At 36.4% G+C, this 27,897-nt stretch overlaps 1 protein-coding gene across 11 annotated transcripts in view; it reads left to right on the top strand.

Moving 5' to 3' along the window:
• LOC116433345 (uncharacterized) overlaps positions 1-27,897 on the top strand; it is a 513,676-nt gene that overhangs the window by 109,910 nt on the left and 375,869 nt on the right. For 8 of the 11 annotated variants that reach the window (XM_076366632.1, XM_076366633.1, XM_076366630.1 and 5 more), the window contains one exon: positions 16,181-16,233. The exons of the other annotated variants lie outside the window; for them this stretch is intronic. In XM_076366632.1, coding sequence (XP_076222747.1) covers positions 16,221-16,233 — 13 coding nt within the window. In that variant the 5' untranslated portion in view covers positions 16,181-16,220. The remainder of the gene's footprint in view (positions 1-16,180; positions 16,234-27,897) is intronic. 11 annotated transcript variants of the gene reach the window in all.

The raw sequence follows: 27,897 nt of genomic DNA, 5'->3' as shown, positions 1-27,897 counted from the left end.
TTGCCCTTAACAATTTATAAAAAGATCAGAGAAAAGCTTCCAATTCATCTATACTCATCTTTTCTGCAAAACGTACTACTTAATGGTAGAGAAATAGTATTTGATTTGAACCCAAAGTAATTAAATAACAGAATTATTGTAAGTTCCATTTGGGAAGTTTCTCACGCATATGACTCGACAATATATGACAAGGGGTTGATTACAATTTATTACTGATATTCGCGATGAAATAGATTGGAGACTTATCTTTTAGTTTAACGATAACGATAACGTATTTATAACATTGTCAAAAATATGTAGATATTGGAAATTCTAAAATTTCATAGATTTCTAAGTGAAGTAAAATATTATAGTAAAATATTGTTCATTTAAAATATTAAATCCGTCTATTACCACCTATAAAGTAGTACCCATTTATCGATTCGTCGAAGAAGGAGAAGATTGAGGTAACTTTATCTGTCGTGCATCGATTGCAATATTTAAACCCAAAGCTCAGTGTTTCATTGTACACGGTAATACCAATGGTATTACTTGAGAAAAAATCGAACGTCAATAAACTGGGCTTACCGTTAAACCACTTTTAGCCACATTTTAACCACTTTTTCCTGTATCAAAATGAACAGTCTAATCTCCTGCGCCAGAAATTAATTTTCCCCTCCTTGTTGACACTCTAACTTGTTTCATATCGATTATCAGCAGGAGGTACAGTAACAAGAGAGTGATTTTGCGAGCGGGAAATGTTAAAACGATGGTTTAATAATTTATCCGACATTCAAATTAAAGCTAATCTGAAACTGTATTCACTGTTTAGTAAACATCCTTATACATACATGTTTATTAAAACGTCCATTTCAAATATTTCTGTGATTCTGCAATGAAAAATAATACAGTTACGAAGAACAAGAATGTTTGTAATTCATTCGTATTATTGTCCTACACTGGTTGTTATATTATAAATAGATATCACATATTTAATGCAGTAAATACGGATTAAGATATACACTGTACGTCTTAATTACTTCATTTTAAATACTTGTCTCATTACAGACTACAGACATATGAATTCTGAGGAATGGTTCTAGTGATTGCATAGCTGAGGCTGCAGTTACTGCACAAGTTTTATATTCAACGTCACTAAACAAATAGAATACGATCATAAAGAATAATAGTCGTTATTCTGAACTGTTTGATTAATCTGAAAATAAAAATAAGATCATCTTGACAACAGTCGCTAAAGGCGCGATAACGGTTCGAAATCTTGTCATGGAATTGATTATTATAGAGTGGTATCGGAACAGAGGGAATATAGTAACTTTACTGTGTTCTTCGTTCCCCGTCGGCTTATCACTTCGAGCATGGAAACGCTGTTGAATCGCGGTGGTAACAAGGAGAATATAATTAAACTCTGCTCGATTGTAGCGATAAAGGAAACCCCTTAATGACTTTTCTTCCCTCAATAGAAGATTATTTTATTCCATTGTGCATTCCGAGCTCGAAATCGATACAAGGATTGGAAATTATTGCTCGCGAATGGTTTGCGCAACGCGGGAAGACGCGAACAATCAACCGGGCACTTTGCATAGAAAATAAAACAATGAAATTAACAATGCAATTAGCAACATTCATTGCGATTTTCGCATTACAGGAGCTCTTTGTTGTTCCGGAAATTGAACCGCCGATTCGGAATTGAGCTAAAGCGCATTATTTTTGCTGGCAAACCATCGTTGTGTCAGCGGTATGTGTTAAATTTGAATATTTATAAAACCGTTATTGTTCGCGTACCGCCGATAATTCTCACCACTTCTTGTTCCCGGTGTTTTTAACGTTTTGTAGGCGGTCGACGGAAAACTACCTGCAGCAAAACAAAGGTTGAAAACGGGAGACTGTAATCTCAAATAAACATCTAGATTTGACCACTACATCAAAATCGTTTATTATGCCTTGAATCGACGTGTTCGAGATCGTCGCGAGTTCATACGGGAACTTACAGGAGGAAATCATTTGAAAAATTACCATAGTAAACATTCGACAGCGGTCGGAATGCTGGGAATATTAAACAAATGTGATGGCGATTTATTATGTTTCGAATATTAACGACAAATTGTAATTTCTAATGGCGATTTTAAGTTAACCTTAAATATGTCGCTAACACGGCGCGCAGCACGCGCATTTGTTGTGTTCCTCGATTAACGTGGCTTCATTCAAAGCTGTTTCGATATAACGCGATTTCTTTCGAACTTTATAGTTTTCATTGGTTCACTGTAGTGCGATTTTTCAAATCGTTACATTCGCATAATACATATTACAAAGTCAGGAAGAAAATTGTATATTTTTCTATTCACTATGTTGTTTTCATTTCCATTATTTAGGTACTGAGATAACCTTATCTAACGCTGTATCATTCGGCGCTTTAGTCTTTTTGAAACGTGACAACCGCTTGAACCGAGGTCTTACTGTACTTATTTCGTTTTTTTATCACGACGCGCACATTCGAACGTATCTTTTGGTCTATTTTGTAATTCGTGACTCGCTGTTTTTGTTTTTTGGGATTGGAAGATTTTACAGCTGACAATCAGCATTTTGAATTTTTTGAAATGAAATGTTTTGTACTGTAAATGTATTTGAAATGATCGGTTGGTACAGCAGCGATGATTCTTTCATTATTTTCAGCTGCAAATAAATGTTTGTCTTCATTTGTTCTTCGAAGCAATAACCATAACTCTTAACTTATCCTATATCTTCTGATCATGATCTAAGACAAGACATGCAGGCCTCCGTAACCCACTATTCTATTATTAGCGAGCGTTGACTTCATTCTTGCGAATATCTCGCCGTGGAACGAGCGGATACGATTTTAGAATAGTGACATCAACGGATTCGTGAATTTTCAGATATAGCAACCAGTTCAGTCTAAATAATAATACAATGCAGAGAGATCTAAATAGTGATCTAGAATCAACAATTCTTTAAAGTTTTTTCATTTGTCGGTGTACAAGCTTCTAAACACATAAAATATCTTGACAACTAAAGCAAAAACAATTTAATCTGAGACAGAAGAATATTCCAAAATACAACGCTAAAAGAATATACACAAGGAGTTACAAACCCTTAAAATATAGACAACAATAATAAACATACACGAATAACTAAATTACTGTTTCTAGAGGACTTCGGTGAACGCATCTATTCTGATGGAAGTCAGTGCTCTAAATGCCCTGATTCTTCAATCAGACACTGCGCGACTCTTCGAAACCGCGGACAATGGGAAATCGTTCCGCGGGAAATAATTCAATCTGTCCACCCCTTCCTACCTTCCGGTTTATATAAACATTTGTAATGTTTATTTACCGACATGCTGAAATCACTACACTATTTCGCAGAAAGTAATTTTAACATCTGTTGTATGATTAATACTGTGTACTTGAACGTCCGTTATTTTCAAAGCCATTGTTAACTATGGAATAACAGACTGCAGGACCATGGACGCAAATAAATGTGAACCTATGTGGAATAGAAACTGTTTTATTCTGATGCTGTACCTCCGATGGCTACAAAACGAGTGCCCTGAGAAGGGCACTGTCTAATTTTAGGAACCTCCCTGTCAACTTAACTCTCCATCTGTTTATTGCACTCCAAGACTCGGAAACGATTTCCCTTAATACTTAAACTACTGAATTGGTCAAATTGACCCAATTCAGAGTTTTTATTTTCCAACTATTCTCATTATTAAGTTGTTGTTGTAACAAATTTTCAATTAAATTGGTGTATTTGTACAGATACAAGATTGGATGACTCTTTGAATCTCAAGAAACGTATTGTTATAATTTTGATAAAAAATTGCGAACAAATCACTTTAATTGCTCGGTAGTTTTATTGTTAGAGTTATGAAGGCACGCATCGACGAAACGCAGACGACCAACGTTCGACTTTCCGTTCGTTCAGATTTTTTCACATTGTTTTCATTGGTGATTATTAGGTATTAGAGGTGAATTTAACGCTAGTTTTCCGGAACCTATTGTCAATTTCACGCATATTGTATTTCAGAAACACTACTTGGTAAACGTTTACGTCGGTTTTACGCGATACATATACACGAATACATATCCTAAAAGTATATTTTGAAATCCCTAATTCCCAAGATCTAAATGAACCAGCATCAATTTTTCTAGGAGCAATGGAATAAACGCGCAATAAACGCCCGTAAACCTACTATTAAAAGAAATTGGGCATCACAATCGGATGCCTGGGGAACCCAATTGTTTCGTGTAATCCGATATGTTCAGATAATATTTGGCTACTTAGTGTTATAATGTGAGTGTTAGAATCTATGTTATGAATATTATTAACACCATACACCTAAAAATATTAAAGTATCGAATTATATGAAAGCGTTGGATAATGAAACAAATCAAAGTTATCGTATCATATTCTTGCTTCATCTTTATTAATGTTTACTATGCACAGGGTATATAAAAATGACGTGTAGTGTGATTCTACATCTCTGGTTCGGTGAAGATTTGGTAAAAAAAAGTCCGTGCAAAATTGACCTTGACCATGAAATTCCACGAGGAAAAAAGAATGAAAAGAACCAGTGGTCGGAACTCACCCGTTTTCCTGGAAAAAAGGGTTAAAGTTCAATAAATTCTAGAGATCGTTCTGTGCATAATGTGGTTATATTTTGAGGTCAAGTGCAGTGAAAATTGACCACAGGTATTTATCATTGTAGCACATTGATAGCGTAGAAAGTGAAGCAAAAAGAAGTTCGGCAGTAAGGATTTAAAGTAACCACTGGCAGTGGGAATCGGCGGGCAGAAAGAGCCTTACAGGACGCAGAATGGCGCGGCGGATGGGGATGTGTTACCCTACCGCGCGTTGCTATTTTTCAAGTTTCTTCTGTGCAAACAAAGAGAGTGGAGTACGAGTGCTGTGCCGCGTCGTTCGCGAGTTAATTCTAGATTTAACGAGGATGCCGAAAACGGAGAATTTGAAATGACTCCGTGAAACGATAGAAGCCTGCGAGACTGAATTGTTGCGGAAACAATAGCAAATTCTAGGAATGGAAATATTGGCATAATTAGCCTGGTTTTTGCATACTTGATACCGTAACAACAAGATAAGTCAGAATGATCATTAGAGTTTTCTTATGGAATGTGAATTGAATATTATTTGGACATAACGTGGTAAAATTGACAGTTGCTTAAAATGATAACTTTCTAACTGTGAATAACCATAAGTAGTGATAGAAAAGTGAATTGATATTTTAACATTTTGTAAAATATTTGTAGCCATTTTCGGTTTCTTGTAAACGGTTGAAGATCGTTTTATATATCTTGTAAACGGTTGAAGATCGTTTTATACCGAACATTTCGGTATTATTATTTCGCTTGTAATAGAGATTAAATTTATAACTTTCTGCAGTTTTAGTATTACTTAGTTTAATCGCTGGAATTTGTTCCATATACATCTGATTGTGATGTATCAATTATTTCCGGACACAAAAGAAAAGGTTATTGATTCAACAACATCGAACCATATCATTTTTCATTTAATCGACAAAATCGGGTCATATCATTTTTCATTCAATTTATGACTTTATTGTTCCATGAAAGTTAATGAAACATTAAATGCAATTCGATCCGGAGTCCCCTTGTGATAACTCTCGTTGGCCTCTCCATAATGTTAATTTACATTCGTGGCGGCGGGATACATGCCGTTACAGAAATTACTTTGAAAATCAATTTGCCCAGTTTTAATATACATTTCGCCGAGCGGCGGTGGTTTTACGCGAAAAACGAAAATGATGAGCTCTTGTCGACTTCAGTCATGCTAGCGAACTACGACTTGCCGGGATTTGTGGTTTTAACGAGCAAAATTTCGCCGTCGGAGGAGTCCATTTTAAAATCACACAAATCCCGAGTGTTTAACCACGCGCAAGATGTATCAGAAATTCGAAACTTACCTCGCTAAAATATTATGGCATCGATCTTCTACGGCTTCCAGCGCTTCCACGGGAATTTGTATGTACGACAGGCGCGGTAGCCACGCCACGGGCATTTAGGACCACACCGAATGAAATTCATAGTTTGTTGTACATACCTCTGTTAGGGAATCCTTTGATCACCGTTCCACTAAACGTTAACGGTTTTCCACGTCACTGAATCGCTTTTCGTACTAGTTCTCCATTAGTCTCAGCGAACTTGTCCAACATCCGTGTTGCTCTCGCTTCCATGTACATATGTACATACGTAGTGCTAGGTAAGAAAACTGTAGGTGAATTATTTTCAGAAAATATGAAGGGTTCTTGTTACATTAATATCGTTCTTGTTTGGTAATTACCTAGGTATGTGGGAATTATAGAAAATTGAAAGAAAATGTCCACTTTATGGAAGTCATCTGTAATCCTTAAATTTAGTTTTCAATCATTATCAAAAGTGAGTTCGAATTACTACACAAGAGTAATTTGACAAGTACCGTATAGAAATCGTAAAATATTTTGGTAAACCTAATGTGCATCGACAATTCTTGCTAAATATTATATGGCTTTATACAAACTCACTATCATGAATGATTCCATTTCGAAATTACAGCCGTTCGATTTAATTAGGTAACTAACAACTCATGTTAATGAAAGCTCAAGAAACAATGTTTTAAAGCGTGTTTGTGAAATTCAAACGTATATATTCTGATAGTAACTAGCGATTCTAATAGTGACTCGATTGATCGTGATCCTACTGCACTATTAGTAGAAAAAAACTAGTTGAAACCGCCAATATCAGAAGATATCCTCAAACGGCATTGCCATGAATATCAGGATCGTCGGTATTAAGGGTTTACTATTGATTCAGTATTCGGCATTCAAGTGCCAGGAGTCAATAGACCGAGGATGAATGAAGTCACTAAGTGGCTATCCGTTAATTACCAGCTAATACGTCTTAGCTTGGCTCATTAATACTCAGCGCGCATCTCTATTCCAAAGCGGTCGCGCAATAATTGCACGATAATCAGACGTAGAGCCAGCATCCCGTGTCTAAGTAGGCCCATTAGCGGGATGCTTGTTCGATGAATTTTGAAATGAGAAAGTGAAATCCTGACCGGCGGGCCGTGTCACTTCTAACCGACGCGCTTTAAGTGACATGAATGAGTCAAGTAATGGATCGGATTACGGGTTAACGTACGGCAAGTCCCGTTCCGCTGTGGGTCATGTTATGTCAATGTCGAATACGTGGGTAGGTCGCATTCATATTTTATTGTAAGTAATGGCCGGTATTGAGGCTGTGTTAGAGCGACCCAGTTCGTCCTACTAACTGGGGCGTCATTGCATATTCAGAAGATGAAGGATCTGCTTAAAACCTTCCTCGAGCGTTGGAGAAAAAATAACGAGTCCTTCTTTTCTGGCCGCCTTGGGGACTGCGAAGGGTGGCTGTGAGAGAGTGAGGAAGAGAGGGGGAGGGAGAGATTCTTTCGCGCGTCGTGTTTCAATAGTTGCTCGTGAAAATTTGATAAAAATTTGGTTATTGTGCAATTATGGTGTAATCAATCTGCAGTAAGAGATTTTGCTCGTCAGCATTATAGACTGTTAGGAAACCTTTATAAATTTAGAAATAGTTTTTGTAACATGTTGCATGCGAACTATTTTGCGCATTACTGCTTATTACAATTACATTCAACTTATTTATTTATTACATAATATGATTTCGAGAATATTTATTTTTAACATGAATCGTTAAAGCAATAAATACGAACATTTATTTACTAGTACTGTGATGGTACATAAAAAATGTATTTTTACGTAATTGGTATACGATGGGTTAGGTTAAGATTATTGTATCTAGAGAAACTTTATTGATTTATGGAAAAGTGGATGTTGAATATTGTGCTTTCACTGCGTAAGAAGGATAAATAATGAAGAAATCAGTTTTTTGAATCAACAAATCGAGCAGAGTTTAATTATACGACACTATTATGTGGAAGCTTTAATATCCGCAGGGAATTCTTTGAACGTCGAAAGTGTTCACAGACTTTTTGGACTGGTTTTGGGATTTTAATGAAATTTCATTGCGTCAAATTCGAATAAACAACTCTGCGTCTTCTTTTTCGTGCCACAATCGTCGAATAGCGGTTGCATTGTGAGACCATTCATTATCTAGTGGTAAATCAACAAGAGGAGCTTGAATATGTTTGCGTTCTACTATATACAACAAAGATGATTGTAGACCATTGAATCTGACTGTAATACTGGGGAATAATTATTCCTAGACTGATGGACATTTACGCAAATCTGGTCATTCAGAGCGCTGCGAATGAAGGAACAGGAACGAAAATGAAGTAATTTTGTTTATCGAGAAGATTTCAGGAATGTAACTTGCGCGAACCTTCAGAGAAATGAAATTCAAGTTCGCGATTCTGTTTAAATTACAACGTTGAATAGTTTTGGTTGTTTTCGAATCATAAAGAGGGAAATAACACACAGTATAACTTTACGTTGAACGAAAAATATATACCAAAATTGTAATTAGACATTTTTTAAATTACGTTTCGGTATAATTTGATGTAAAGTGTCTAAAAATATCGAGCTTGCTAATACTGTACAGTTTAAACTTTATATTTGCATTTCATTCTCTCAGCGCAATAAAGGCAAAAGATTTAGAAAAATTACGGTTTATAAGAATAATTTAGAAGAAGAATAGTTAAATAAGTCTTTGTTCAAGAGTCAGTGTACGATTAAAAGAAAATTGAAAATATTTGAAAATTTTAATGAGATCGTGCCATTTCACCTGGAATTATCCTATATACTCTAACGTAACATAAAATAAAGTATAATTCTAATTAAGTTTATCGAATATATCTGTGGTATTAATGGTATTTTCAATATGTTTTATTTTTAAAAAAACACAGGAAGAGATAATTGAATAAAATACACATAAATAGAAATGATATAGCTCGCAGTGTACAGGTCTTTTCTCTTCTCTACTCAACGCAAATCTCGCAAAATCTCTCACCATCCGCACTTAAAAACCATTCTCTCCACCACAAGCCTTCTTCTCACTCGCACTCATCATAAACACTCGGATGCGCTCCTGGAAAGCTGGCCCTGCAATCTTAGGTCCGTGACGTTGTGCAGGCCACTTTCCCTCGACCGTTTTACAGCCTGCCCTTCATTCACACTCATTCTTACGTTCACTCTTCTTAAAAATACTTTAACCTACGCTAAAAATTCTAGATACTGCGTATCTTCTACGAGATATTCGCTATAAATAATTGAAATACACATTACGCACAGAAAGATATGTAAATCCTAATGTCGTAATTGAATTGTCGTGAATTGACGGTTTATATGTGACAAATATCACGCGTCGGAGGAATCATGAGGTGAAAACCTAACTTGCCACGTTGTTAGGTCCGTTGCTCACCTGGACACCGCTATTATTACAGTATTTGTCGCGGGCGGCGCGCCTCTTTTTCGCCGGCAGAGTTCCATAAACGTCGGAAAATAGAAAGGAAGGAAGCCCGGGTGAATTCAGAGGTTTAACGAAACTAGAATAATCCATTAATTTACATAAATTTTCACATAATTCTGGTATCTCCGGCTGCTCTACTTTTTTCGGCGCGCACGTGAAACTTTATGCAGTCGACGTCGCAGCCGCCTGCGCTGTACAGAAAGGGGAGATTGTTAAAATTTATGATGCGGTTCCATGGTGACCGCTAGTTTTAACGTTGACACCAACGTCAGCCTGTGTATTTCCAAGTATACGAGTCCCTGTAACGCTATCAAACTTCAATTGCCGTAACTTCGTACGTAAATGCCTGCGTAACCAATACACGACCTCATAACTCCGTTATTTCATTCGTAATTCGACCATTCTAGCATGGAAAATAGTATTTTTCTTCAATTGATGCGAGCAAGGTAATGTTCAAATTTCTTTGATTCAAAGTATCGAATAACCTAAATGTCCAAGTGAACTGTTTGATTTAAAACATTTGTCAGAATTCGATGTACGAATGTTTTAATCAGTGCGAGGTTTCTTTTTAATTATGGCGATACGATCTTCATTCAGGCAAAACGTATTAAATATATTCCTCAAATAAATATGTTAAATATATTTTTCAATTAAATAATCTGACAACATTAAATCTGAATATTACGGTATTCCATTTTATTAGAAATTCGTTGGTCAAGTTATCGTTAAAATGTCATAATCTCAGTTACTTCAGACAACAGTCGTTGAAATATTTCTTCGCCCTCAGAGATCTCATTTCAAACGTCGGTTGGTCAATTAACACGGAGGCTCTCGTGCTAGAAAGTTTAGCATATAAATTGTATTCTGTTACATCGTACAGTCAGTCTTCTTAAACATTCATTGAAATAGATATTGCTGTGTAATAATCGTGGTTATGCTAATAGAAGCCAAGTTTTTATAAGCAACAAATAAATTCTGCTTTACTTTCGCGTAACTGCTGTTGTGTTTGTTAATTATTATTAATGCGCATTACTGTTTTCTACCTACATAAAGTGGTAAAATATTTCATGGTAGTAATAAGATAAGGATAAACTGAGATGAATAAAATTAAAGATATTAATGGCAGTAGTGTATAATAACGATAGTAATGAAATCATTAGTGGCATCCGAATCGATTACCAGTTCGTTGAGATAAATTTGAATGTTCGTAATGTACTAGAGTAGCAAATTAACACGTCTCCACCATTTTAATTTCTAAATAGATTACGGGCCGTATTACCTTCGCGTAAATACTGGTGGCCCGCACATTAGGGTTTCTCGAGAATGGTCGTAAATTAAGCGAACATAAGTCGGACCCTTGTTTCCTATGAGACCACCATTACACTTCAAACATACATTAAACATTTCATAGTTTAAGGAAGGGATAATTGCGTGTTCCGCCCTATAAACTGGCTGTACCGACTTTCATAAAGAAAATACGATTATGAGGGGGAACTGTTGTTGCCACTAAAACGATCGAAATTTTGAAATATTGAATAGATGTACGCCATCGTTAGTTGCCACAAACTATACTGTATTCTTTATATTACTCGCTATCACCTATAAAAGAATAAGAGTTTTTATTTAACTAATAATTATTTCTAACACATTCATCCTCATTAAACAGAATTTTGCTGAACTCCTGGACCACCATGCTTCAGATGATCTTTACCCAAATTTAGATGACATAGCTTTTGGTATTAATACCAACATTGATTTTATCTGTGTGACATACCAAACAAATCGAATTTCGGATTTCTAAGATGCAACAAGGTTATAATAGAGGAATCTCTATGAAAAATCTTCAAAATTTCTTCGATTGTATAAGTAATTTGGTGAATGCCAATTTCCCATTGTTAAACCCTTGTTTAAAGTGTCGGAAATATGTTTTAAACCGATTTAAATTCCATTACTTTATAACGAAGAAGGATCGTTAAATTATTCTCTGCTGCTTAGAGACTTATCAATCACCGCAAGCGAATTATTATTTTAGTCGACTTCTTCAGATTATTACACACGGTATCACCTGCTCGTAAATACGCGCGAAGGTATGCCGGAGCTCTCCCGACTTGCCTGTTATTACTTCGATGAGTAGAGCAAACGGAAGCGCGGTTGGTGTGCGCGTATCCGTATGTTAATTAGTTTGGCAACTAGTCGGCTCGAACAACTTTGGTACGCCGTGATTCAGCGATAGGCAATCGAAGTGATGCAGCGGCTGCGTGTGACTTGGTTTAGTGTGATCACGGCTTCCTGTATCAGGACTTTTCTTGGCGCAGCGACCGGAAATGGGGCTCCAGAAAAATCCGTCGTTGCGAAAAAGTAACCGCACTGAAGTTTTTCACAAAGCCGCGCGAACGTCGATCGTGTTCAGTTTCAGTTTCTTCATACATGAAGATGTATATTAACACCCTTTGTTCTATAGGAGAAAAAAAATTTTACAAATCTCAAAACAACGAAAAATGGGCTTGCACCTTCATATGCCGAACGCTGCACAACTTTATAGAGCAAAGTGCACAAAATGGAAGAAATATATTAAATTGTTCGATTGAAGTGCGTTATTATTACTGCACGCTCATTTTGCTCAATGCCACTACATTAGGTAGTATTGTTTATAATATAGAAATGTTTTCAAATAACCATCATTTAATTGAATAAACTACTGTGATTCGATTTATTTGGGGGTCATCGGTGATCTCCGCGGCATTCAACGTTATCAATATATATATGCTGTTATAGAAATTACTAATAAACAATTCAATTTAGGATATTTCATCAAGCCTCATTTCGGTCAATTGCTCAACGGAACTTTGCCGTTCAACCGAAAAATTAGGCTCCATTTCGCCACCTCTGCTGATAAAGCAAATATCAGCGACTACCGCGTCCCCCGATATATCAATTAAATACCGTAGTTAGAACACGTCCGAGCACGAACGGCCGCGCGTTTCCTCTTATTTCAAAATATTACTCTGGCCAGGCCCCGGTGTAACTAATAAAAAGCAAACCGAACGTCAATGCATGTGACCGCCGCGCCGGGAAAAAAGGTCGCTTTTAATCCGGTCCGGAGAAATCTATTTGCGGATAAATCGGTGGCCCCGTATTTATGGCGCCTGATATAAGCCGAGGATTGTTGATTAGATTTGGAAAAAGAAGCTTGATTTATTTCACGGCGATGTAACTTGAATACGTGATGAAAATTGTCATATTGGCAACTTCAGGTTTTATCATTCGCAGTTAAACATTACAAATATATCATTATCTAAACAATAAAAGATAAGTGCACAGTTTCCATATTTGCTAGCATCTATTTAAGAGTGCGATGTATAATTTATCTGCTTTTGCAAAAATTCTTACTACTTTAGTAAGTCCTCGGTCGCAAAGGGTTAATAACGGAAAGGATTTTCGCATCGATCAGCCAAGATTCGTCATTAATACTTTTGTGTCTGAATGCCCTCGGGAAGCCTCGGGCACCCTGAATCCTCGCATCATTTTCTGTAATATATAATGATATTATCGATAATTTGTTTTGACTGTATGCTGTCTGTGTCCACAATTTGTTTGAAAGTATGCAGGTAGTGATATAAATAGTGATATAAACATATTCAAACGTGCATTAGAAATTTATTAAATATCGTTCTAGAGATTTAGGAAATAAATAACGTCGATAGACATTTCCAGTGATAAACGTACTTACTATTCTCCGTTGCTCAGGAAATGGCAAGCAGAACGGCACGGGTGGTATTTTGATTGAACGTACTTGCATGAGGCCCAATCAGCCGACTCCGAAAGGTTACCAACGTACTACCGAGGATGGCAGGTTTCATAGGGCATTAGATTCTTGGTAGCGCCGGGTTCATTTCCTAAACTTTAATTAGCAGATTTAGTTGACCGGTACCGGAACTGTTGGAATGCGACCTCCACCGTAATTCTGGATAAAGGGGTCCCTCGCTCAGCATGAGAGCTATCAACCTATGAGTTTAACCCAATGATTGGGACAATCATTGGTGTCGGACACCGTAGTACCAAATAGAACGGTCGGGCTGGTGGGACCGATAGGACAAACCTTTCAGACCGTGTCTTCCAATTTAGGACCCCTGTCTAGGCCAGGACTTCGTTGGTCCCTACGAGACAGTACAAGGACAAGAAGGATCTTTCGTTGTGTGCATTAGATCCGAAAAAGTGTGAGGCAATGGGCTGACCTGCTTCGATTCTGACCACTCAGACCCGCATTCTTTGCTTGCTATCTCCTAAGCAACAAACAGTACTCTGGAACTATATGTAACCGTCATAAGTAACTTTCACGTGAGAACCATGTCCAGTAGGAATTTGTTCCCAACGTTTCGCCATCATTGCAGCTGTTTTCATCAGGGGTTAACAAGTACGTTACCAACGTTTATTTCGGTGACGTCTCCTCAATTATAATATTTTTTTCAATTCAATAAATTTTCTAAACAGAATATTAGAAAAATGAAATTGAAATGAGTTATTGAGTTCATAAATATAATGTCGTAGTTTATAATTTCTAATAACAATATCTATAGGATTTGGGGTGAAGGTAAAAATGCAGCAAAGAAGCAGTACGTAGTCTTTTTATACGCTTTTCGGGTTCTACGCTAGAGACAATTGACGATCGATGAACGGTCGATATTCGTCATGGTCCGCACTGCTGTGCCACACTCGTGGCTGGCCGCGCAGACCGCCACAGATTAATTTTACTTTCATTATGTGACATATACGATTATGGCCGTCACAAATATGTGACGCTAGTAGCGAACGTCTTAAAGACACACTGATACTGGTGTGTACCTAGGAAGACTGTCTTTATATATGTGCCTGGTTCATGTTCCAGATCAGTGATCACCAGTAGTTTTTAATTGGTCAGATAAACAATTAATAGGCTACTGGTGATTACTTATCCGGAACATGAACCATGTACCTATATAAAGACAGTCTTCCTAGAAACACACATCAGTATCAGCGTGTCTTTAACATGAGGTGAAGCCAGCTGCAATGATGGCGAAACGTTGGGAACAAATTCCTAATGGACACGGCTCTCACCCGAAAGCCACTTATGAATTTAATATTCCAGGTCGGGAAAGCATTTAAGCTACTATATGTGATTGATTTCTTTCATTTATTTTCTTCCTTGCACAGTTTTTTATCTACTTGAATCATATAGACACCTCCCAACTAGAGTGAACAAAAGTTCAGTTACTGAAATCAATGAATACATAACCGTACTCAATATTGACAGTTTGTCAGATCCTTTATAATACTATAAAATCCCGGTTATTCGATCTTCGATTATCAGATCTTTCAATTGTTGAAACGGGGATGCACCGTTTTGTATTTGTTTTTCTAGAGTGAACATAAATTATTTTACTACTTGATTAACTGAACCATCTTCATCTTAATTTGTCTGAATAATCGAGGATGTGCTACAGCTGTACAAGTTTGTCTATAGTAGTTAACACTAGAACTACCAGATGGGTAAAAATGACCCATTCCTTGTTTTTTTCTTTTGTGATTACTGAAAAGGTACGAACTCCTCTTTGAAAATTAACTAAAGAAGCTGATCAAGTAATACCTAAAATGAAATATAAGCCAATTAAAATCTTAATAAATTCACACTGTTAGCTTTTTTATAAAGACATTTTGAAGACAGTTTAAATGCTTGGTAGTTCTAGTGTTAAGTTTTAGGGACTTCCAGTACGGTCAAATGTATGCTCCCAGATAAGAACGGATCCACCTATCGGTCCGCTCGCAGCTCCAATCACGCGGAAATGTATGCATCGAGTAGCGGTTCCTTTTTTTGGATTTGCCCGGTATCGAATCACATCCCGAGAACCGTATCCTTTTAATAGAATTGTCATCAATATATGGAGCGATAGTGAAAGATATACCGTGACAGTCGGATGTGATCACTCAAAAGCTAGCGTGAGTTACGTGAACGTTGCGCGAAGAATGCTTTTCAGTATTTGTTAGATGAACGTTTCTTTCTAATGCACATTGTGAATAAGGAATTAATTTTGCATTTGAAAAACGACTCCTCAATTGCCACTTGATTTAAGGCAAAATTAGGAAATTCAATATTGTATATCAAATTTTTTATAATATAATGATATATGAAATGAGACGTTTATTTTGAAAGTGGCTTAAGTTCCTTTAAAACGGAAATCAAATTCATGATTATAATAATGTTTCTTATTTCTAAGCGGATTTTTTCAATTAACTTAAGCCACTTACAAAATAAACAGATTAAATATTAAAATAAAATATTTGAATCCCATATAATTCGTATGTCATTTCAATTTATATTAGGTGTAAATAATGTTACCAATAAGCTATTAGGAAATAAATATATGCAGTGAAAAAATTGTCAAATGAAAAGAATGCACATAATAATCGTATATTAGCGTGAAAACGCACTTACGAATGAACAAATTTCATAAAAAATTCTTTACTTATATTTTCATATAGAGTTGTTTACATTTTGACTCATTCTGTGTGTATGAAAAAAAAAGTTTATTTGTCTGAAAGAAAATGTTGCAGACTTTTTTCTCCGTTCTCGGTATCTCCGGTAAATTAAAATTTTCAATTAATATAAATTTCTATGCGTTCTAAAGCGAGAACAATTATTCATGTTACGTTTTCTTAATTTTAACATTCGACTTTTCTTTTTGCAGGTGAGGTGACAACTTTCAGACAGTGGCCAGAAAAAGTAGAATGGAAAAGAAAGGTGAAAAGATGAAATGACTTATCAAGTTTATGTATATTTATTTGTATGTAATCACGTGTAAACGTAATAGATATGTCTAATCAAAAGATTTACATAAAAGAAGTAGATAGTTTCAGTGTACTGATAAGTAAATAAAACTCTTGTAAATATTAAAAGCATCTTTAATTGATGCATAAATATATTGTGCGCTCCTTAATATTATGTATTTTACTCGTGACCTAAAACGCAGTCTCGCATTTAAAATTGTAGAAAAGATCACGAAGGACATTAGTCATTTTAAATTATTATGCAGAACATCGCGCGTTCCTTAAATCGGAGCCAGAGGTTATGAAACTTTCTTTTTCAAGTGTACGGCAGAAAAAAGGCGCAGTAATTAAAGTGGAAGCATTATGAATAATAGCAGTAATAAAAGGTGCAAACGTACGCTTTTACATTGGTTAAAAGTCTACGTAACCGAGCCTGCTGGGTATTATAACTGGAATCGTTCCTATGCGAAAGAAATGGGGCAGGCATTGTCATAGAAGAAATTTAGCAATCGGGTCCTCTCAATCAGCGAACAGACATCTAAATATATTACAAATCATAAATGAAACAATCCATTACATCCTAAACGGTTCCTTTTCTTCATTTATCCGTTTCAATTCACATTGTCAAGCACTCGGTCTGTTCACCGATGGCATCCAACTCGTACGATCAAATGTTAAATAATCGGACTGTTACGAGTACTTTGAATATATGCTGAATTTTACCAATCGAAGGACCACCCAATGTTGGGACTAAAGATTTCTAAGGACTAACTGACTAACTGACTGACTGAAGTCCCTGATGGAGGTTTTCTGAATTGTTTCTGAACTTGTTCCTCATTGAACTTGGTTGCTAATTGATCATGTTCCTGATTCTAATTCTAACTGATTCGCCCTCGGGTCATTCTAGTTCTGACTTGTCTCTCCGAGTGCCCTTCTAATTCTGTTCTGACGTGTCAGGGTTTTTTCTCTAATTTTCCGTGGGCCTACTCCCTCCTTCTTCATGTACGAAGAAGGTGGTATCTCAGGAGCGATTTTTCCATCCCTTCCTAACTATGATTGCCACTCCTGTATCATCCCCCTCCAGTATGCTCGTAGCTCGGTATTTCCCTGGAAGGAGGGTAACGAAGTTGATCGCTACACTGGACGTATATTTGGTAATGTTGTGGAAATTCCGTTAGGTCAAGATCCTTGAAGACACTTATTTTTGAAATTCTAAGAGACCCTCTGGAACACGACTTTACGATGCGTGGGCTGAAGTGAAAAAATAGACAATGGCTGATTTGTACAATGAACTCTTATGTGCTGCATATTGGCTGCAGGCCGGCCTGCTAAATTACCGAATGGAAAGCAACGGTTATGAACGACTCTACAAATAGTTGACCGTATCGTAAAGTTGTCCCATTGTTGCCCTGTTGATTTACAAAACTGAAATTTCAGAAACCAAGACTAGAATCATTTCATCAAAACGTAACGCCTGGAGCACAAGTTCCAAAATGGTAAAGTTTTAAGAACGCTTTTGTTAGATTAAAATTAGTACTCCGCCGAGGATAATAATGAAAGCGTTTGGCGTGCGTTCACGGAAATACGCCCTTCTATTCCACCAGGGAACCTCAGAACGGGCGTGTATCACTCGCAAATTCCGAGTTGCAACCACCGTGGGCAATAGCAGCCTATTCACGGTTAGCACTTTAGAATATTAGAACGTGTAAGGAAGCGGGTGAGCTTTCCCATTTTTTTCTGCCGGTGTGTTGCGGTTGTTCACCGAGACTCCTGACGTCGTAGGGCAACTAAATACACCGCGTTCAGCCAAACAACCCGGAACGGATATGCATCGCGGCGAACAAGCTAATGCAAACATACGCCAACGTTATCCTTCGAAACGCGACGAACAACCGCGCGTTCACCGGTTCCATACATTCCCGGTTATTTTTCCGGCACGCGAGACCAACGATCGCTTGCTCTGTTTCCGCGGCACGGTATGTACAAAGGTATTTCACTTAACGAGACAACTACAAATCTCTACGCTGCTATCGTAGACTAGAAATTGCTGATATTCGATTCGATTCATGCGAGAAAACTTGTGGAAGTATAAAACCGAAGAAAAGGAAATACATTTGCTTTTGTTCTTTGCTAATAAAAATAAAAGTTGGTTGGTTCAATTAATTGAAAATTTCAGACAGTAATTAGATTAGTTTAAAAGACTTAATTCTTATATTTCTTGAGTATTTTCAATGTTTGTAGTTTTGCAAACTTTCGTGTTACAATATTATAGTGTATATGTTTCGGGCAGTATGATAAAGCGGGGGTTACACATAATCCTTCGGTGATTATGTATAATCATTGTCCAATATTATTGGTGATTATGCATAATTTCCAGGGGGTTATATATAATTGCCGGATTAGTCAAATTTACTATGACGTATACATGTATGTGTGGATTGAGAATAATATAGGGGAATACAGGAAACTCTTGTAAGTAATTATGTTTACTAATAATAAAACGAGTAATGTTTAAATATAAGAAACTATATAATAACGACTCGTAACTAAAACAACTTACTGCCACGAAGCTCAACGCAGGTCTCTCTCTGGGCACAGACTCTCTGGGCACAGACTCTCTGGGCACAGACTCTCTTTCGGATGTTCGCACTCAAAAATTATTCTCTCTCTCTCTCTCTCTCTCTCTCTCTCTCTCTCTCTCTCTCTCTCTCTCTCTCTCTCTCTCTCTCTCTCTCTCTCATAATCACGTGTCAGACTCGTGGTGAAGGTTTTAAACAGAATTTAACAAGCATAAATATTATTCAATTCTTTTATATTCGAATTAAATATCACAGTTCTGTAATCAATTATCATACTTTAGAGCAAATATAGACATCGAATATGCTAGAATTTGTCTGTGTTTCTTAAATAAACCATTAGTTCTAGGTTTACGCATATTTGCTGCGCGATTTATTGTACTGCTTCTAGAAAAATTCAAGTTTGCTCATTCTGATTTAGGAAATCAGAGATCTAAACATAAATAATTGTGGTATATACTGGTGTAATTCCATGTCAACGTAAACATTTAGTTAACGACTTATTTGTATCAATCATAGCTGATAGATAACTCATAGGGCAAGGGGTTCAAAAAAAGAACGTTATACATTATTCGTTATACAATTAATGTTAAAAAACAAGTGTAACTATTATTCTAATTCTTTGAGTAAAAATTAAACGTTACTTTTCAATTATCAATTTTTCATGTTTAGGGTAAATGTAAACATAAAAAGAGCATAAAAAGAGTTTTGCCAAGCATAGTCGCCAAAGGAATCATAGGGCAAAGGGTTAAGCATGGGACATCTTATTTCCGGAAAAAGCAACAAAGACAGATGGTGGGAGACACTCGAGGCAGTCCGGTTAAGTGAAACGCCCTGCACATACGAAAGCCGTTCGCGGCCGGAGGAAAAAGTACGTAACGACAGTATATTTCAAAAGCTACGAAGTCGGTAAAAGGAAAGATATTGGACGGCTTTATAATTTATTACCGCCACAAACAAATCTGGACTCCTTTTCGACCCAAAGCTTTCCGGTGGCGGCGGACACAAAAACTGTCTGAATGTGACGCATAGATATTTGAAACGATTATATTTGCCGAAAGAGGTAACGCCCCGCGGAAAACTTATAAGAGCAAACGCCCTCACCGAAAGTGTTTTTCCTTTGGATGTTTCGTAGAGTGGGTGAGGGGAACGCCAATTTTCTAAAGAAAAAACAAGGGCGGCAGTCCTTTCGATAAAATCGACATTTTTATTCTTCAATTCAACTGAATTGTTCGTTGTCATTGCGACGCTTTTACTGGCGCATATTTCTTCCTGCTTTATGTGCGTGCTGCGTGACTGCGTGTGTCGTGTGCCATCATTATGAATCGAGCTTGATTTTTCATGTTCTCTTTCACAGGTGTATAACACGATGTCCGTTGAATGTGAAAGAGGTTGTTAGTTCGAATTTTAATGTAAATGGTCAATTGGTTGACAAAAAATTCATTCTTTTAAAGTAACTTTGTTTTTGCATTATTGTGATGTGTTTAATATATTGTTCCCAGTATATTGTTCATGCATCAAGACTCATACTGGCAATTGATGTCGAATGGCAGTGATGTACAAATATTTTGTATTTTCAATGTATTTCATATCATTTTCACTGGAATTTTTATTAAAAACGCTTGAGATGTTTCCAAATAAAAATTATCGACGCTTACGCAACACAGTACGAATTGATAGACTGAAATGAGTATTTTTTCTATGAAAGGAATTTTCTTTCATTTATAATCTGTGCCATCAAAAATCATTGCCGAGGAAAGTTTCCAGAATTTTATGTGTAATTACAGTGATCCATTCCTGCAATTAATCGTCTGTTAGTAATTGCTACCAATAATCAAGTTAGGCGCGTCCGCATGAAATTCACCCAGTTATGCGGAATATAAATAAATGGTTATGCGAAAATCAGATGTTAATTAACGAATATTATAAAGACAATGAGGACATTTCTGTCATATTGATTCGTTTATAGTGTCTCGCTGATACATGATATTAGAGAAGATAAAAATTTTTTAGTTTGGCCTAAATCAGGATTATAATGAAGTACTTATATAAGTATACATTTCTTATTTATAATCGTACTTTTAATTGTATTTTCAACAGCGTTTTAAATGTCTAATTTTAATTTTAAATTGATTTAATTTTAAATGTCTGAATGCGTACAATTGTATCAATTAACTTGCACACGATTAAAAGGAAGATTCAGCTTTCATTGAGACATTGAGTAGGGAACAAGATTTTCAATTTAATTCTATTTTAATTATAAGATCTATTATTAACAAGCCGTGAGAGGCATCTGCCTTGAAACGATTACCTGAGTAAAATTAGCTTTCACGAGAGAGCGATTAATATTGAGATAAAACTGATACGAGTACTAGACCGGCAAAAAGTTTGCAATATTACTAGAATCTTTTACAAGAATGAATATCGAGTAAATACAATTTAGGGACTGACAGCTTAGGCAATTTTATATGTCGTAATAAGAGAAAAAATAACCATAACGATGTACGAAAAATATAATTAAAGATTTAAGAAGGTTTCAATCGTTATTCTTGTAAAATTCTTATTGTAATTTTGTTATTGCCATCAGAGTAGTAGAAGTTAATGAACTGACTGCAAAAGTATAAGTTTGATTGAGTTAAAAACATTTCCATATGGAATTTACATATACTTATATTCATGGAGGAGCGAGAATAGTTAGTACATTCACCAATATTTTGTCCAAAAGAATCATATTTGATTTAGTTAACTCTCATAAAAGTATTTGTAGAAAAAATGTACGTAGACTTAAATTGTGAAAAACGTGAAAGAATTGCTTTCATCAAAATCGTTGAATCAATTGAAATCGACATGGTTTTCGCAAGAAACGCGTGGAATAGCACTATTTTCCCTATATATTTACTTATTAGATCTAAAATGTATGTATAATGTTTGTATGTTTACTGTAGTCGCTAATAATCTATATCGTTGAAATAAATAAAAACACTAAATGAAATGAATCAAATAATTAATATTAATAATAAAAGAATTTTGTCTCTATCCACTTCACATATTCTGTTACGCTTGCAACAGAGACAAGTGTTAATATCGATAGAAGTTGAAGGTTTCCGTGACTTTAAAATATCTGAATCTGTAGCCATTCCCTTTCATTGTTGCAAGCGGTATTTAGTCGGGATTAAGGGTAGTCGCAAATGCTTTTAACGGCCGCGTTAAGAGGGAAAAACGCACTCGAAGGACTTAATTCGTGGGAAAGTGTACGGGCGGACGGTAACTTATCGCTGAAATATTGGCATCCATTCAACCGAGTATCGTACGCGTGTCCATGGCGCCCGCGTCACAGCGTGAAATAGATAATAATTTATCACGGTTAATGACACCGCTAACTCTCATAGAGGAATGGACGGTTTGCGTGAACTAAATTTGAACGTGATATTGCCAAATGATGATTCCAGTCGAATTTAATGCGTCATTCGTCGGTCAGGTAGATTTCATTTGAAAATATATTTTTATACATTGAATTTAAATTGAATTGAAAAAATAAACATTGCTTTCTGACCGTGTGTAGTATCGTAAAAGTACATAAATAAATTAAATGTCAACACATCTTTCTTTTTGGTTCTAGGTTAGAGAAAATAAAATATTTATTTCAATTAATTGTTAACTAGTTACAAATAAAAGTTAAAAATATTGCACCTGCGTAATGAATCCATACAGTGATGCAATGTCAGTTACAGTTATTGTGTTACAGTTACTGTACTATTGTTTGATTCTTCAATACATATTTGTAAATACATTTACCACGTGCTGTGAAGAAAGCGATGCATTTGAACGCCTCCTTCGCAGATAGAAAGCAATGTCACCTGTAAGTCAAACGTCCGGCAAAAAAAGCAGCCATATGGTAGCACTTGCGGTTTCAGAAAATGATAAATAAATTCCCAGCAATCAGGATATTAGCACGAAAAGAAGAATAAAAATTGTTCGTGGAAGGGAAATTGATTATCAATATTGATGTATCTGATGTCGACAGCATTTGACTGAATGTTCATAATTATAGATAACAGTGCATTATTCGTTTTGTTGAATTATTCCTGACACGATGAGAGGTTGTAACAGAAATTGGATAATTTACATAACAATCGTGAAGTTCTCGATAATAACGGTGATATTCTATTAATGGCATCGAAAACTTCGTATAAATAGTTTAAACGCAAGCACCATTGAAAGGACAGACTGCTACGGGAAGACCGGAACTCGATGGGGCGGATTAATAAACGAAAACGGTTCGTTCGTCAACGATTCTGATCTAGTGGAACTTCAGTTTTGAATTTCAATCACTATCGATCGTCATTTTGAATGGCTGCGACTCGTTAAATAAATTTTACAATGAGCACTCCGAACACAAATCGTTCTGGAAGCTCGTTGACCAAACAACGAGATCTTTGTCGATTCCGAAATGAGTATGCCATCGTCATCGGAGTATTACACGCAAAAAAAAGAAAACGAATCGCAATAACGTTCGCGTATTGCGAACATACGGCTGTTTTTCTTGTTTCTCCGTATGCGGCGAGTTACTGAGCGCGTGCGCGTTCATCGATGACATGTTGGATTCCCGTGCTCGTTACCTTCCTTTTACGCTCTGTTTGAGAATAATATACTTTCAATCTTGCCTTACACGGGTTTCTCTTCCCTTTTTTTTCTTGTTGAAACAATGTCTCGATCGAACGTTTGTCCATCGACGTGATATCGGTGTTATCGTTCGTCCTGGCAAGTCTTCTTGGCTGGTAAGAAATAGTCTTCAGATGAGTGCCAGGACGGAAAGAAGAGAAAAAGGAATGAAAAAATGAAACGGTAAGTTACCGACAGATAAAAACAAAAAAAGGAAAAAAAAACAAAAGATTGATTCTGACCCGACAGCGACGGAGATTATGCGACGAAAAGGACACACGTTACGACGCGCATAATCGCGGTTACAAAATAGGTATTGATTCAATATTGCGCCAAAAAGTGTAAAAAAGAATTGTGGTTATTCTTTTTGGTGAAACAGTCCAACTGTTAATTTTTTGCGTCCTCATACAGGGAGCATAATCTCCTGACCACGTGGCGGTCGAACGAAGCCCACTACAAGTGTAAAAATATTGTAGTCTTGGCAGAAAGATTCGAACTAATTGTGAATAGTTAAATAAAGCTTTATTAAATATTATGTAATATACTTTCAACTTTGTTTCATACTGTAATTCTTATTTTGCAATTTGTTACATATCTATCAAAATTCGATTGAGAATTGTAATACATATTTCCCGAAAATGCCCAAAATAAGAGGGTATTATTGTTTTTAAGGTGATCAAATTAGCAGTAAGGTCATTAGTAACCGTCAACAGTTGGAACATAGTCCGTTATTTCACAATGGCATAGTTGTTACATCATTTTGAGAAAAAATTATTCGAAGGAACATTTTGCATTTCCTCCTTTCACACAATTTCCAGAGACCAATCCAAACTTATTTCCCATCGGCGAACGCACGCGTTCTACTAATTGAACAACAAGATCGGATTTCACGAGATTCGAGTCACGCAGTTAACGTCCAGTTGAAAAAAACTCAACTACGCTTTAAACAAGGCCGCTTTGGAACCTCTTACGAAGACGAACTCCCGTCGCCGTAAAAATCAAGCAACCGGCAGCAGGAGAAGTGTTCAGCTCGGCGCAGACAATTAAAAGTTAATAGCTTAATAACAAGTCCCGTGGAAATGTAAGCAATTCGACCGAAACGATGGCCGCCTTCCGCGGGTAGCGACGGGCGAAAGGAGGAACCGCAACAAGACAAGTAACTAGGGGATTGGTTCGTTTCGCATATCGGTGAACATGTTTCTATTAACATGCGGACGTGGAGGTGAAACCGAGCTAATTTCGAACCAAAACTTGAAATTGGATTTTCATCCTATCCGCAGGAGAGGGGTATGAAAGGGGCAAAAGAGCTCGCGTCCGAAAGAATGCAATCCTCGCCTCGTTACCGTTGATTTACTCTTAATTCGAAAGGCTCGCCGGAATTTTCCATCGACCCTCACCTTCCCTCTGCGAAATTAATTGGATCAGTGGCGCAAGAAACGGCACCGTACCGTATCTTCCTCTGTTTGTCACCCTTCCTTTCCACCTTAACCGTTTCTCGCAAGAGCGGAACCACTTTTCAGAAACTGGGCGCGAAATGAACAGCAATTTACGAAACGTTCATTTATTTCCGCCAGTTAAATATTTGTCGGAACGTACTTCGGACGGAAAATTTGAGATTGTTGGTTTGAATGAAAGAAGACGAAGGACAAGTTTCGTCGTTGCATAAGATTCTGATTTGTTTTTAATATAATGTAATTTGGTATTTATTGTACTTATGTTTTTATTCATGGTATATTTTTATTTATTATATATTGGTTCTCAAATATTTAGTATTTTTTGTAAGAATTGTGCAATTGAACATTTTGGCTAATGACAGATCCGTCGGACCATTGTAAAGAATGTACTTATAATTTAATTTGATCTTTGTACTTATTAATTTTATTGTAACAAACGCTATAGTAGCTTATTCATAAAAGAAATTTACTGAGAGCATTTATTTTTCAGCAGTTTCACATTTCTTCGTTTATTCGTTTTTAATTAGAATTGATTGTTGGTTGAGGGGAGGCGAATTTGAAAAAATTGGCAGAAATGCACTTACTTACCAGCGTTTGTCAATCAATACGTTGTTATTTCTTCTTTACCTGAATCCCAAATCTCCCTGATTCGTGCTGCAGACGAAAGTCGATCGAAACACGAATGAGAGTTCAAGTTGAGTTGAACTTTAATCCACTTTTGTTTCGTTTGCAGCCGTGAAAACGCTGTCACATACACGGGGTCTCTATTCGGTATTACACGTGAAACCTTTTGTATCTGGTACTCGATCACTTGTTGCAAAAACGTTCTTTTCTTATTTTTGTCGAACCTCCCATTTTGTATACCCTCCGTAAATTTTGTTCTTTTTTTTTATTTTAGAGATTGCCGCTCAATCACGAGCATCGCAGCGGGTATAAAACTTTTTTGAAAGCGTTAGTGCGTGATGCATCATACACGAAACTTTTCCAAAATGTTAATCGGTTATAGATGGAACGTTACTCAGTTCTCTTTTTAATTGAGTAGCTTATTCGTAGTAACGTGTTGATAATTTGCATAAAAATTCCTTTTTCATGGCAAAAATGGTGAAAGATGATGGAAAACTTCTTAAAGAAAGAACGTCAACAAGTGCCATCTTTTGATTTTTGTTTAGATTTTATGAAATATTTAATAGAAGTAATCGTTGGCTAAAGTAGACGAATAAATTTGAAACAGGTACGAGATGACCAACGTAATGCTGTTACAATAATAGCATAAAATTCCTGAGTAAAATTTCTAGCGATACTTTTTAGTGTACTTATACCTTAAAGCTCGTTTTATTGAAAGACAACCTCGCATTACGATGAAGATCACTTCCAGTTTATAATATTTTATGCCCCAAGGAATCTTATTAAAACCTTATCAGCTTTATATGATACTTCGCTTAATGCGATCCGCACCATTTCAGTGTCTTATGGTCATATAAAGTCACTTCAAAAGTGAAATTTCTTTTATAAGACTTTTTATCTTAAAATCTATTATATTTGTGAGCTAACAGAAACTTATTTCTCTACGCGACAGAAATTTTATAATATTATACGCAAATTAGAAATACTATGCGGTTTTAAACATTTTATTATGTCATATTTGCTAAAAGATTAAAAATATTACAAGTGCATAAAATTTATAGATGAAAATAATCTTTGTAGCAACATGTGACACGTATTTTTTCACTAGTTATTATTTATATTGAAAAGGCGAAAATAATCCTGAAAACTAGAGGAAGAAACAAATTTATTAAAAATATCCAATTATTCGTCTCATCAAATGGTTTCAAACTTCCGCAACGCGAACCAACACATATCCGGATATACTACGAAATGTAAAATCGCGGACTAAAATCACTCCACATGGTTCCTACGCAATTTTCCCGTCGAAACGAACGATTCTCACCGGCTTGACAGTAATTAACGGGACATTACGGTCCGATTAATTCTCGACGGCGTGGCATCGTTTAGGTCGGATACGAGTCATCCGGATTAATATGCTCGGAAACGGCGGGATTTCCTCAGGGGGGATATTTAAGTTTGCGACGGTTGTCTCTACTAGAAACTCGATGACAACGAAAGAGAACCCAGAGTGGATTTATCTTAATAGACAACGATAGTCAGAAAAAAGAGTATCTATAAGAAAGGAGTCGTTTGATCTTTTCCACTTGAAAGATTTTTCATTAAAAAAATATGGTAAGTAAAAGCTTAACGCTTTGCACTCGAAAGTTTCTTTGGTAAAGGAAAGTAATTCAATGTTTCATACATTGTTACTTTATACCAAATTTAATATTAATTATCAAACCTTATTGTTTATTATGTATTTACCATTTACCATTTACCATTTACCATTTACCATTTTCCATTTTCCATTTTCCATTTTCCATTTTCCATTTTCCATTTACCATTAACTTCATTATTTTTGCTGCACCAAAACCAAATGACGCCCGAAAATTACCTTTGGAACGCAAAGGGTTATAGGAAGGAAAAAAATGCATCCTTAGGCCGTTACAACGTAGGCGCTCGATGTTGATTGTGTTTACTGTCGTCAGAGGCTTCTGGTCTGAAGTATATTGAACAAAATGATCCGTAAATCTTCTTACCAGCGTGCATCATATATCCGGGCCAATCATTTTAATCTAGGTAACTCGAGAGAGCCGAAGCTCCAACAGCGTCTTGGAAATCTGCGCCGATAGCACGTGTTAACATAGCGGCCTAGTGCGCGTTGCTTCGTGACGAGACCCCGTTTCATCTAAGCCTTTTGGCCCCTTTTCACCTCTGCGAAACCTTTCGTGTGTACACTCTTGTCCGAACATGGAACCACGCCGTCACTTGCTTGCGGGCAGTTTTTATAAGACCGTGGTTCCCAAACTTTCATGAATTGAGACCAATATTTGAAAACAA

The sequence above is a fragment of the Nomia melanderi genome, chromosome 4 (genome assembly GCF_051020985.1).
Source record: "Nomia melanderi isolate GNS246 chromosome 4, iyNomMela1, whole genome shotgun sequence".
In the NCBI taxonomy this organism is placed as follows: Eukaryota; Metazoa; Arthropoda; class Insecta; order Hymenoptera; family Halictidae; genus Nomia; species Nomia melanderi.
Note: the sequence above shows the minus strand (reverse complement) of the source record. Positions and strands in the feature narration are given on the sequence as shown.